Consider the following 14,511-nt stretch of genomic DNA (forward strand, 5'->3'; position numbering starts at 1 on the left):
ACTCTTTGATATCCTGCCGTATGTTTATTAGGGTGGGCCGAAAAAATCGAAAGTTGATGAATCGAGTTCCGATAGTGCGGTAAACTTGCCTCATGACCTCAAAACAAGGTCTGTGAGATTTCAACGAAATCGGCTAATATCTTGAGGTTTTTCAGAGCTGCCAAAAATTTGAAAATTATTCGAAAAACGTTTTTTTATTTTATAAAAGTTTTACATTAAACAACTTCCGACAGCAATTAAAATTCACTTTTAATAGTCTTTAGTAACAGTAAAAAATTTCAGCTATATCAAAGAATATCTTTAGGTTCCTCAGAAATGCCAGAAAAATGACAAAATTTCACCAAATACTTATTTGAAAATCTTTATAATATTTTAATCATGCGCGTAAAACAAATTCTGATTTTTCTTAAGATTAGTTGCCAATTGTTCATTTGGCAACACTGTACGTAGTAAAGAGTAAACTAGTTGGAACCTTTAATTGTTAGCGAGCGGTTGAGAAGAGTGTTGTACGTATAAATCAGAAACAATCAATACGTGGCGTTCAATGTGAGGTTAAAAGTTTATTTTAGTTCAATTAGATATTAATTATTAAATCAACATTAAAATAAAACGTGTTGATCAGTTCCATTTTCTTTGAACGCAAGCCAAGGAATTGAGGTAAAAAGTTTTGTTGTTTTAGTACAGTAAGAAATTAAAGTTAACGTCGAAATGGCCTCCTGCAAGGCAGTAGACAAGAACGAGTCCGTGACCTCTACGCCAAAGTCAAACATAGTATTGCGGAGCGAAATGGAGTGTCCGATAATCGGACCGTTGAATCCTTGCCAACTTCTAACTATCCTCGATGTACTGCGATGTTGTTTAGAAGAGAGGTTCAACATTATAAATGCTGCAGGCAATAAGAAGGACACAAGTTTTTCTGCTGTTGCCGAAACAGTTGCAGTAAAAGTTGAGGAATTGTACCAAAAGTGTTCCATCCCATTTGTTAGTCACGACAGAGTTATCAAGATGATTAAAGGCTTCCACGTGAAGTATCAGGCACTAAAGAAGAACTACAAACGTAATAATGAGAAACCGCAATATGCCGCTAAGCTGGATGAATTCATCAGGGAAGCTGGGGAAAACTTTTTGACATAGCTGCTTGCAAGTGCAAGGATTTCAAAACCTGCACTTGTGAAAAGTGAAAAAGATTCCTCCACTTGAGCAACCCTTTATTTTGGACAGAAGACTACGAGGAAAGAGAAAATTAGCTCGGTGGTCAGGAATGAAACTAAAAGGATTCAGCGTAGAGAAGACAGAAGGAACCGTGATTCCATAAGGAAAGAGAGGACTCTCTGAATGGAGTCTACCGATCAGCCGGACTTCGAATTCGAAACTATGCACATGCAGGAAGACTATTCAAATTCAGATTCAGAGGAGATGCAGGCAATTGATCTGTCTAAGGCACTAACAGTAAGCGAGAAAACTGACGACCAGCCCTGCTCTTCTGCCAGCACCGCTACAATCACCCGCACGAACAGTCCCACAATACAAAACATATCGTCATCGACATCACAAACGCGCTTCCATCTGGCGAAAACAGCTTTGGCTAGCGACAGGTTCGGCGTTTCGGACCGTACCACGGCAGCTATTGCCACAAGTGTTCCGCAAGATCTAAAGCTCGTGAAACCAGGTGAAACAGTACTTGTAATCGATAAGAATAAAATTAGAAGAGAAAAGATAAAAGTGAGAGGTTCGCTTCAAAATGGAAACGACACCAAGGTGAAAGGTCTTTACTTTGACGGAAGGAAAGACAAAACTATATACATTGAGAAAGAAGAGTCTAAGTCATATCGGAGGAGCAAGACTGAAGAGCACATTTCTCTTATCGAGGAGCTAGGGTCGAAGTATGTCGGCCACGTTACACCTTCATCTGGCTCAGCTGATAGCATTTTCAGAAGCATAACTGCTTACATGGCGGATATTGGGGACGATCTGGAACCCCTTATCGCTATAGGTTGTGATGGTACGGCTATCAACGCAGGTTTGAAAGGTGGGATCATTCGCCGCCTGGAACAGAAGCTTAACAGACCCCTTCAGTGGCTGATATGCCTTCTGCACCTAAACGAGCTTCCGTTGAGGCATTTGTTTGAGCACTTGGATGGTGCAGCCAGAGGTCGACGATCCTATGGGGGTGAGATTGGTCAGCAACTGGAGGGATGTCAGAGCCTGGGAGTAACGACCTTCGAAGCCATAGATTGCGAGCTACCTAACGTCAATGCGAACGACCTTAGCTCTGACCAAAAGTAAATGCTAGAAATTTCTCAAGCAGTGAAATCCGGAGTTTGCACTGACGATTTGTCCAGCCGATGGCTTACGACAGCCAACCGCATTCTCCGTTTATACATAGGAACAGAGAATCCAATACCTCAGTTGAAGACACTGGCAGAGTTGTCATGAAGTGCTACGTACCCGGATGATTCACAATCAAGTGCAGTCATTCAATCAAAGACGGAGCCCGTAATCTCTGGAACATCATTCAGACCAGTAGATATTTACAATTGAACCTGAAGAACGTAGTGGATAAGGTTATCTTTCGAAACGCGTTCTTTGCTCATCCGGAAAACATTATCCTCTCCATGGTGACCGAGAATAGGGCGCACATTCGAGAGTTGGGTCTCAGAAGAATTCTGAAAGCAAGGGAGCAAGAGGAGAGTGTCATCAGAGTGTTTGAAGTTTCTAAAATCAATTTTGATGGAACAGATTATGTGGATATTATTGACTGGATAAACTGCAAATTTACCTCGCCTCCAGTCATGCAGAATGTGGAGAAAGTCTTTATCAAGTCATTGATCCAAAATAAGGAAACAGTTGTGGACTGGAAATTCTCAGCCTTTCCGTGCCACACCAAAACCGTTGAGCTTTGTGTGAAGGTGATCACAGAAGCGTCCCAAATGGTATGTGGTTCCCAGTGAAGGGGCGGATTCATTCGTGCAAAACTGGCTTGTCAGGCGGCAATTCCGAAGTTTGATCACAAATCTGACTACAGTGCAAATTAAAAACTAATGAACAATGAACGTTAAGAACTGAATTGTCAAGTAACTGAGATTTGGTGATTTTTTTTGGGGGGGGGCAGTTCTGAGAAACCTAAAGATATTCATTGACGTAGCTGAATTTTTTACTCTTGGTAAAAACTATTAAAAGTGAATTCATTATGTTGTCCGAAGTTGTTTAATGTAAAACTTTTAAGAAATAAAATTAGTACCAAAAACAGTATTTTGAAAATTTGTCAAAACAAATTGGGTTTTTGGTAAAATTTTGTCATTTTTTGGCAGTTCTGAGGAACCTAAAGATATTCTTTGATATAGCTGAAATTTTTTACTGTTACTAAAGACTATTAAAAGTCAATTTTAATTGCTATCGGAAGTTGTTTAATGTAAAACTTTTATGAAATAAAAAAAATTAAAAGAGAAACGAGTTTTGATTAATTTTCAAATTTTTGGCAGCTCTGAGGAACCTCAAGATATTAACCGATTTCGTTGAAATCTCGCAGACGTTGTTTTGACGTCATGAGGCAAGTTTATCGCACTATCGGAAGTCGATTCATCAACTTTCGATTTTTTCGGCCCATCCTAATGTTTATATTCGTTAGGTCAACAAGTAACTGTGTCATGTGTACACCATGTGAAAGAGTTTGGTTTGTAGGGGGTGAGAATTTCTCAATTAATACTGAAACCAGAAAAGATAGTAGATTTCTACCACTTCCGTTTTCAGTGGAGAGATTAGAGTGGAGTCGGCGTATACAGTATTCTTGGGACGCTTAATTGATTGCAGAAAACTGCTTCTCGCTGCCTACTACACTTGTTTACTTTGTAGTGATTAACGTTAATGCCGGATGTGGCTAATTCTGCCGAAGAGAGAAGATGGTACCTATATTTAGGGCACTAAATGAATTCAAGAAAAAAATTGAGAATGTTTCAAGAGAATTGCCAGAACGAATTTAAAAACATTTTTTTTTTTTGAAATTTGTATGAAATCGCATACTAAATTTATCTGATTAAATTCAATAAACAATACGCTTACATATTTGCAACCAGTGTAGTAGGGGATTTATTGACTTCACTATATTGAGCTGCCACTTTATATCACCGTATATGTACTGAAAATGCAGATATAACCAGCCACCAGTTACTATTTGGTACTAAAATGTTCACCACCTACTTAGGTATTGATCAACACTAATATGGTCTCCGTATGAGTTACGCTTTCCGAGATATGGCCACTTAAAACTCCCGAAATCGATTTTTTGACCAGTATCTGGGGAAAGGTGGCCAGTTGGCCAGCGTCCACAGGTTACCGTTTAGTACCAAAATGTTCATCATCTTCTTAGATACCAATATCGTCTTTCAATGATTTACGGTTTCCGAGATATGACTGTTCTGGGAACAGTAAGAGTGACGCGAAAAATTCCATCACTATTTCAAATAATTTCTGATGCTCTATCGAAAGGAGGGCTCGGAATTGAAAAAATGCAAACAACAGACACACATACACACAGACATAAAGCCCCCCCCCCACCTTGGAGTTTCGAAACAAAACCTATGCCAATCGTTTGTGCTACGATTGTGCCGAAATGTACCACAAAAATTTTCGTTTTTACCACTTCCGGTGCAACGTTATAAGAGTTTTAAAATGGGGCTGGGGAAATGGCAACCTCCAACCTTGGAATTTCGAAACAAAACCTATGCCAATCGTTTGTGCTACGTTTGTGCCGGAACGTACAGCAAAAATTTTCGTTTGTACCATTTCCGGTACGAAGTTATAAGAGTAGTAAAGTGGAGTGGCTGCGAGAAACGGCAGCCTCCCACCTTACAATTTCTAAGCAAAACCTATTCCAATCGTTTGTGCCGGAATGTACCGCAAAAATTTTCGTTTCCCCAGCAGGTTGGTGGCTGCCGTTTTCTCAGGCGGAAGTGGTACAAACGAAAATTTTTGCGGTACATTCCGGCACAAACGTAGCATAAATGAATGGCATAGATTTTGTTTCGAAATTCCAAGGTTGGAGGCTGTCGTTTCCCCAGCCCCCACTTTAAAACTCCTACAACTTCGTACCGGAGGTAGTACAAACGAAACTTTTTGCGGTACATTCCGGCACAAACAATTTGCATAGTTTTTTTTTCGAAATTACAAGGTTGGAGGCTGCCGTTTCCCCAGCCCCCACTTTTAAACTCTTATAACGTTGCACCGGAAGTGGTAAAAACGAAATTTTTGCGGTATATTTCGGCACAAACGTAGCACAAACGATTGGCTTAGGGTTTGTTTTGAAATTCCAAGTTTGGAGGCTTCCGTTCCCTCTAGTCCCCCACTTTAAAACTCTTATAACTTCGTACCGGAAGTGGCACAAGCGAAAATTTTTGCGATACATTCCGGCACAAACGTAGCAAAAACGATTGGCATAGGTTTTGTTTTGAAATCCCAAGGTTGGAGGTTGCCATTTCCCCAGCCCCCACTTTAAAACTCTTATAACTTCGTGCCGGAAACGAAAATTTTTGTGGTACATTCCGACACAAACGTAGCACAAACGATTGGCATAGGCTTTGTTTTGAAATTCCAAGGTTGGAGGTTGCCATTTCCCCAGCCCCCACTTTAAAACTCTTATAACTTCGTACCGGAAGAGGTACAAACGAAAATTTTTGTGGTACATTCCGGCACAAACGTAGCACAAACGATTGGCATAAGTTTTGTTTTGAAATTCCAAGGTTGGAGGTTGCCATTTCCCCAGCCCCCACTTTAAAACTCTTATAACTTCGTGCCGGAAACGAAAATTTTTGTGGTACATTCCGGCACAAACGTAGCACAAACGATTGGCATAGGTTTTGTTTTGAAATTCCAAGGTTGGAGGTTGCCATTTCCCCAGCCCCCACTTTAAAACTCTTATAACTTCGTGCCGGAAACGAAAATTTTTGTGGTACATTCCGACACAAACGTAGCACAAACGATTGGCATAGGTTTTGTTTCGAAATTGCAAAGTTGGAGGCTGCTTTTCTCCAGCCCCCAACTTTAAAACCGTTATAACTTCGTACCGGAAGAGGTACAAACGAAAATTTTTGCGGTACATTCCAGCACAAACGTAGCACAAGCGATTGGCATAGGTTTTGTTTCAAAATTCCAATGTGGGGGGCTGCCGTTTCTCCAGCCCTCTCACTTTAAAACTTTCATAACTTCGTACTGGAAGCGGTACAAACGAAAATTTTTGCTGTACATTCCGGCACAAACGTAGCACAAACGATTGGCATAGGTTTTGTTTCGAAATTCCAAGGTGGGGGGCTGCCGTTTCCCCAGCCGCCCCACTTTAATACTGTTATATCTTCGTACCGGAAGTGGTACAAACGAAAATTTTTGCGGTACATTCCGGCACAAACATAGCACAAACGATTGGCATAGGTTTCGTTTTGAAAGTCCAAGATGGGGGGAAGGGGGGGCTGGCGAAATGCACCTAAATTTTCTCATAGTGATCTTGTAAAGTTTCATAATATCCTTGTCCGACGTTATGTAATATCAGTATCTGTAATGTAATGTAATAGGTAATTTAGTTCAATAAATGTATTTAGTAACTAAAAGAAGTAGTATAGCGTTGGCTTCGTATTTGGGAGGTCGTGGGTTGGATCCCTACTGTTGACCATTCTAACTGAAGATTTCCTACCAGGCAAATGCCGGAATGGTACGTACTAAACAGGCCTAGCCGATACGTTCCCAAATCCTTTCCATTGTTGTTAGATATCCAATATAAAATGGCCTCTGAGCTGTATCTGGTGATTGTTAAATAGATAGATAAATAAAATAAATTAACGTAAGAACCTAAAATTCTCTCTTTCTCTTAAACTTTAATTTTAAACACCTTTCAATTGCTTCTTTCTTGTAAATGTACAAATATTTAAACTGGCTTAAATTATTCAACAGAGTAAAATATTTGCCGGTCTACTTTTCGTTTTTCCCCACGGTAAATTTTTAAGATTGAAGTGTTTTATTTTCTTAATGCATGTTTTTGAGTTTCAATTATTGCTGGATTTATAATAACTTGTTCTGCAGCAAACGTTATTCAGTAAGATTTACAATCATTTCAAAACGTAGATGTTAATACAATTTAAAATAATGCGTTCTTGTATTTTTCTTAAACACATTTCACATTCGTACCATTTGACTGTCATGTCTCTTTCTCTCCCTCTTTAGTTGGGACTTTTTTTTTTGTTTACTTTGTTCAACACAATACCCAGAAACATTTGATTAATAAATCCAATTTCTGACTAAAGCTTTTAATGCTAAATTAATCGTTTGTGTTTTGTTTTATTTATTGTAGAACTGGAGTTTTAAATCAATTAATCAGTAGCAAGGGTTTCTACTACTCTGGATTTATATTATGGCATTGTGATGTTCTTGAACTATAGTGAAATAGAGCGTTTTATATCGTTTTATAGAGAAACAGCACTTCTATATGACCCTGAGGTTTCATCTTTACCAAACAAGAAAGGGACTGCAAACACCATAGCCCATGAACTAGCTCACCAGTGGTTTGGCAATCTCGTCAGTCCCAAATGGTGGACTGACCTCTGGCTCAACGAAGGTTTTGCAACGTATGTTGCCACTTTAGGAGTTGATCACGTAAGTTATTCTTCATAATATACAGGGAGTTGATTTATTAGTATCACTAATTTTATACTAATTTCTATTTGAAAAAATGAAATGAAATCTTTGAGTTTTACGTCCCACGGTTATGCCGGTGCGGCTACAGGAGACGGTGAAGATGGGAAATGAATGAAATGGTGGAATGAAGAAAATGGGAGGAAACGGGAGAATCCCGAGAAAACCCACGAGCATGGTATTTTTTCATCACAAAGTCCAAACTAATTTTTATTTGATTTTAAGAGTGGTTTATACAATCATAATTAGTAGTAGAAGTTCGATATTCATTTTTAACCAGTATGTTTTCTATTTAAAGAGAAATCCGAAATTCAAAATCATTACCTCTATTACAGTGAAGAGATGTGCTTTAATATGCGTACTTTACTGAAGTTATGTTTAGCGTTACCTCTGACCAAAATCACAATAAAGCCGAGACTACGCTCGAAAGAGTAAATGCACAAATTTTGTTGGATACAGTATGCAATGTGAATCAAAAGTTCCAGAAACACTAAAAAAAGGTCATTTATTATAAAAAATATGGAGATAATACGTGAAACTATTCCCGGTGACAAAATTAATTGTAATAATGTGAAAGTCATTCTCAGCACATGCCTAAAAGATTAATTAATGAAAGTAGAATTATGGGCTTTAGTCATGATATGCAAATGAATTACAGAAGGAAATAAACAGAACAATGTAAGAATTTTACAAAAGAAAATATGAAGACATACGTAGAAGAATTCGGAAGAGCCGATGAAATATATGGGAATTCAGGGGAAACAAAGAGGTACAGGAAGATGGAAAGAATAACGCGTAGCCTAGACTTTCAAGAAAGAAACATAGTAAGCGAGGATGATAAATGGTTTTTAGTACTTTGGGACAATTTTAAAATAGCTGCTACATTGAGGCGGGGAAAGGAGAGGCAACGTAGTAATTTCAGTAATGTCATTCGAATTTATTATGAACATTTCCACTTGTTACAAACAGTTGTTCAACTTCGGAACAAGTAAAAATGAAAAACCCTATCATACTCCGCTCCTCACAGTTGGCAGAATTCTCAATTTTGTCGCACATGCTCAGGGCTCACAAGTCGATAGCTTTCATGTTCGCAACTAGGCTTACGTCGCGAGCTAAGACGAGTCGTAGGCAGAGTACGTCGCGTGCTAAAGTCGAATGTTCCTTCTTTCCAAACACTTTCTTTCTGCTAGTGAACTCAAAGACACTTTGAGTACATTGGCGGCAACTCAGTACAATGACGTAACAGCAAAGAATTTGTATTGCCTTATGATTAAATGCATGAATGTTCTGACGGATATGTTGAAATGTAGAGTACGGTAGGATTCTCTTTTAATAGTGACCTTTGAATATTTTCTAGGTGGAACCTCTTTGGAATGTAAAAGAATATACTGCTTTCAACTTATTGAGTTCTACATTTGGTTTGGATTCTCTCAAGTCTTCTCATCCTGTGTCTGTTCCTATCGGAAATCCTGACGAAATTCCTCAGATATTCGATACAATCTCGTACAAAAAGGGTAAGTACTTTCATAGCAGTGTTGCAAATTGAGGAGAAATTTAGATTTTAAATTTATTGAAAACGGAAATTAACTTTGTATACATGCTGTAATGCAGTAAAAATTTCAAAACAGAACTGAAATTAAAGAAATCCTCAGCAGCTATGCTGTGAAACTAACGAAATTACACACAATAAAACAATATAGAGATAGCTATCAATGGAAACACTCTTGTACTGCAAGATATAGCTACTTTTTGCGGGTTAGTAACATTAAACATTCATGCGCTGCGACTCTGTTAGTGCTGTGTTGTGTAATATCACTGAAAAACACGTCACATATAGGCCCTATATCTGCTATAGTGTTCACTTTCTCTAATACAGTTTTTGATTCTGGTTTCAAATCTGAAAGGCATTTTACTATAGCACGTCAAATTTTGATGATACCGTCAGTTTTGTCATGCAACATCTATTTCAAGTTTCCGAGGAGTCGTGCTCAGATATATGAGCAATTCAGGGGGAGATGATGGTACGTGACATCTTGTAACTTTTGAGTAAGTATGAAAAATTGCAACATTCCTATGCAATGTAATACAATGTTACATATCAAGCAGGCCTCCCGTATGATGTGATGGTACATTTCCGAACTTCAACTACCTACATACTGTTTTGTGCTCCGATCCAAACAATCTTACTGAAAAGCTCAATTTCGATGTAGGTGGCTCCTACTAGTAACCTCTTCAGAGTCGTTCATATAGGCTACATATGCGGATAAATGGATTTTAACTATTGGTACAGCGACTTCACACTTTCGGTACGGACAAAAATACGTGGGCAGTTCTTTGCAATGAGTGACAATACGTATTTACTATTGCACGAATTCAAGGTCTTATGCTAAGCTTCGGGTGGAATACAGTATTGAAGCATCTCGACTGTTCATATTGAAATATCTCATTTATGTAAGACAATTTGAAGGCAGTATTATTACACAATGCAAACATATAGGTATCAGCATCGTTTGGATACTCTCCTCAGCTGAAAGAGACGTACGATACTATGTTGCTAGTTCTTGAAAGAAAACAAAATATGTTATTTTCAGAGTACAATTGTTGTGTATGTAGTGATCTAAAAGTAATCACCATTCGCATGGGAATGTAGAGAGAGTACAACAAGTACTGGTGCTTCATCTGCGAATGGACAGCAGAAATTGGAAGCATCACTACATAAACAAGAATTAGCCGATCGGAGATAGGACGCAGGCAGGAACTAAAGATGTTTTTCATGTGCGGTTGTTTGAGAGTGACACACTTATCATGGCAGTGCTTCATATAAATCTGGGGTTCATGAAGAATTTCGTGAAAACACCATATAAGAATTGCATTAGTTCGTACAGATAACTGGATTGCAAAGTATCCCTTAAAATTAATCACCTGTATTCTCATTGTCGTAATTAATCCAATTGAGTAGAAAATTGGTATTAATCAATCAAACTCATCACCATAAAAACGTCAAACATGTATTTCAAACTTTGACCGTTTCTGATTTTGGAAACGCTCCTGCGTACGCTATAAGTCATAACTCAGCACCTTGTATATAACATCTTCATTAATAAATCATATCTAATATCGTTTTTTTAGTAATACGTAAACGTTTGTTGTAACTCTTATTGAAACGTTTGGGTTGCAAGCGGAGTGAGCAAAATAATTGTTCCAAATGTATTTCTTTGCAAACCAACAACAATCTTGATTTAATTTGGCGCCAATACTTTTGCGACGGGCCACGTCGTTTACTCTTTTCCAACACATTTCCTTTCTGCTTGTTCGTTCGGCGCCCTCTTGCTTTCAGCGCCCGGGGCTACGGTCCCGCTCGGCCCCCCTGTAGTTAAGGCTCTGCCAACTGAAAACATAGGAAAAGTTTTTCCCCCCAGATGTTCATTAAATTGTTCAATCACTTACCACAAAGCAGTAAACTGAAAAAATAAAAGAAAACATGTTAAGAAATTCAAGGCTGTAATAAGAAAATTTTTATTAAATGCTCCATTTTATTGTGTGGATGAATTTCATAATGAAGAACACAAAGATGGATGACTATAGCTATTATTATCTGTTCTGCTTAATGTCATTCATGTAATTAATATTGTCATATATTGAAATTAATATGTAACCATATTATGTACTAGTCAGGTTAATGTTTTTTGGCATTTCTGACATTATATACACTATCGTCTCTGACGTAAAATTTGTTGGGGGCAGGGGTATCAAAGAAAGTGGTTTAAATGGTACTACCTAGCCCAACTTGTTTATTATCTTCCATTCCATTTGTTATCTTTCTGCTTACCTTCACGGACCCTTGTGGTATATCAAGAATTCACTTATAATCGTTTCACAGCATGAATATTATATTACCAATAAATATATTTATTATTATTTATATGTTATTCTGTCGTTAGAAAATAAATTAGAATAAACTATTAGATACTTTGTACTTCAAATATTGTGGGGGGACGTGTCCCCCCTCCCAGGGACGCCCGTAATTATATACCAAAATGCTCCTGTATTTGGTACACTGACACTTGGCTTTCATGCAGGGCAAGACGGAACAATGGAGATAGTAGCAGCCCTAGAAGAACAGACACAGAGTACTTAGTTTACAAGAATGCCACAAGAGGACCCTACTCTCCGGGCGAAGCTGTTTGTGGTACGGAGAAGCGCGTTATTCTTTGTTTCACCACCAGATGGTAGAAGCTTTTCTAACACACATATGAACAACATACAGTTTCAGATACGGCGATTTTATTTTTTACAATTGCAACTCGCACTCTTTTTACACAACCGTCTATTTTCTTCCCTTATAGGGAAGTTATCAGAAATCCCTGAAATATGTCTTTAATTATTTTATAATGAAAAATCGAAATACCAAATATAATATACCATCCAATGATAATGACCATAACGGCAAGGTGACCAGAACTTTTACTTTCAAAAACGGGAAGCATACGAATCGGGGCGGGGGACGGGGGGTGACTTCCACATTGCATTTTGGAACCCAGCAGTGTTTTCAATTTACAAAATACACGAGTAAGAGTGATAACACAGCGTTTCTAAATTAAGTACTACCCAAAAATGCTTTTAACTTCTTCAACACTCAGAATTCCACTTGAACCACAGAGCACTCGATTCTCATTTGAATATTCAGAAGTTCTAGGCACGGCTGAGCCTTCCCAATGAGTGTTGGTACGGAAGAGTGTAGAATAAGCATTGACCATTTATATTTTGATTAATAATTACGGGACACCTGAGTCATGTTTGCTTAAAAACGGGACATTTAGGCGTCCCGTTTGAGAAACAGAAAAAAACGGTACAACGATTGAAAATCAAGGACTGTCCCGGCTAAATCGGGACGTCTGGTCACCTTGCCATAACCCCATCCTTTTTAATCTCTTCTAGGGCAAACACACCAGCGTTGCCAGACTCACAGCTCGGAATTATTCCAAACCCTGATCGAAATTATGCTAGATTTGGTCAAATTATGCTAGATTCTCATAAATACTAATTCAGGAGTTTTAAAAGAAAAAAAAAAAAAACGAAGTTGATATACGATAACGTAACTTAAAATACGCAGAGCGCAAGAATGTGTGGATAGAATTCAATACTTCACGCACCAAAGCTTTAACTCAACTAAACTAGTGCAGTCGTTGTCCGACTCAATGGTGTATATATCATATAAATGAATGCAAAGTGTTCGTTTACATATTTTGAAAGAAAATTGCCTCGCAGCATAAGTGGAGTTGGGAATTGTCTGCTGGGGGGCAGATTTTTGGTCGGTCTGGGACCTTTCATTTCAGGAATAAAGATGGTCATGAAGTCAGAAATAAAGATGGTGAAGTTGTCAAAAAGTTGGGGGGAGAATGGCTCCCATAGCTCCGCCCATGCCTTGCAGTTAAAGGATTAGAAAACCCTGAGTGGAACCACACACACACACACATACACACACACACAAAAGCCCAAAGCCGTTTCTAACTTACTACGGAAAATGAGACTGCCTGTATGGTTTATCGACTGTATGAATCAATGGGAGAGGATACATTTCTGACGTTCTTTTGCTTCCCACGACCAACTTCTTTCTCATTTCCAGGGTTTGCGGCTTTTTGATAAACTTGCTGAAATTATGCTAGATTTGCGCAAGATGCTAAAAGCAAGATGCTAGATGCTAGATGCTAAAGACATGCAAATTATGCTAGATCTAGCGTCATTATGCTAGATCTGGCAACGCTGAAACACACACACATACATGAGAAGTCTAAATAGGCCTACTGAATATCAAAATTCTAACTTTAAAAGATTCCGAGATTTGGACATTTAAATACAATGATTGCCACCTCTCTTCCTCCCTTTCTTGTCGAATTTCCATCTGTCAGTTTATTTATTTATTTATTTTGTTTTAAATAAAGATTGGCGCCATATCGTCTTGGCATATTTTCTGAGTTCTATATGCGTATTAGGTTTACAGCGCCTCACTTTAACTACATTCTATAATTTTAGAGTATTTTTTCATTATTGGAAAACAGAGTTCGAATGCTAAACATTTGTTGATTCGTATTTTGTAAAGACAATTATGAAATCATATTTAAGATACTTTAACAGTGTTCGGGGATGCTCATCATTACAGATAAACCTTTAACTTCCTCACATTTTATTAAATGAATTACATACCTAATTGGCTTCAATTTTATTGAACTTGCATTTGCCTATAAGACGTGCATTAATTATTGACTTATAGTTTAACCATCTATCATGGAATTCGTCAGGTTTGAACCAACGTTACTTTGTTAAAATTTTCTCTTCTCTTTGGGGTTGTCCACATATTACGTAACGCGGCAAAGGAGGAGGGGATTCGGCCTTGCGTTACGAAGTCTGTCAAGGGGGAGGAGGGGGTTTACGACTTGTTACGTAACGCACTTTTTTGCTATAATTTTTATTCTCAGGTTTATATGCAATCTTTTTAACAAATAATTTTATTCAGATCTTTTTTTTTTTATAAATAAATATTTCTTTTGTTTTGGGAAATTGCGAAAATATAGCCCTTATAAATTGAATCATGCAGAAAGGATTCGAAGATGCTTGACTGGTGACGAACCCTACGTGTATTACAATACAATAAAACTTCATTTTGTAGCTATCGCAGCATTGCATTTACGGTATATGCTTTTCTGAGTTAGTTGTTAGTGATCGTAACCACCGCTTGAAAATGCCCTCACGTTCCCATCACTATTTTCGAGAATATTATTTAAAACCTTTGATTTAAATAATTACCCATTCTATTCATCTAAGGGGTTTCGCATGTAA

The 14,511-nt window shown here is 38.0% G+C and overlaps 1 protein-coding gene across 5 annotated transcripts in view; it reads left to right on the top strand.

The window, feature by feature from the left end:
• LOC145678596 (aminopeptidase N-like) overlaps positions 1–14,511 on the top strand; it is a 124,039-nt gene that overhangs the window by 64,000 nt on the left and 45,528 nt on the right. For all 5 annotated transcript variants that reach the window (XM_081748936.1, XM_081748939.1, XM_081748935.1 and 2 more), the window contains 2 exons: positions 7,452–7,635; positions 9,032–9,188. In XM_081748936.1, coding sequence (XP_081605062.1) covers positions 7,452–7,635; positions 9,032–9,188 — 341 coding nt within the window. The remainder of the gene's footprint in view (positions 1–7,451; positions 7,636–9,031; positions 9,189–14,511) is intronic.

Source organism: Thermobia domestica, chromosome 2 (genome assembly GCF_964235325.1).
Source record: "Thermobia domestica chromosome 2, izTheDome1.hap1.1, whole genome shotgun sequence".
Taxonomy (NCBI): domain Eukaryota; kingdom Metazoa; phylum Arthropoda; class Insecta; order Zygentoma; family Lepismatidae; genus Thermobia; species Thermobia domestica.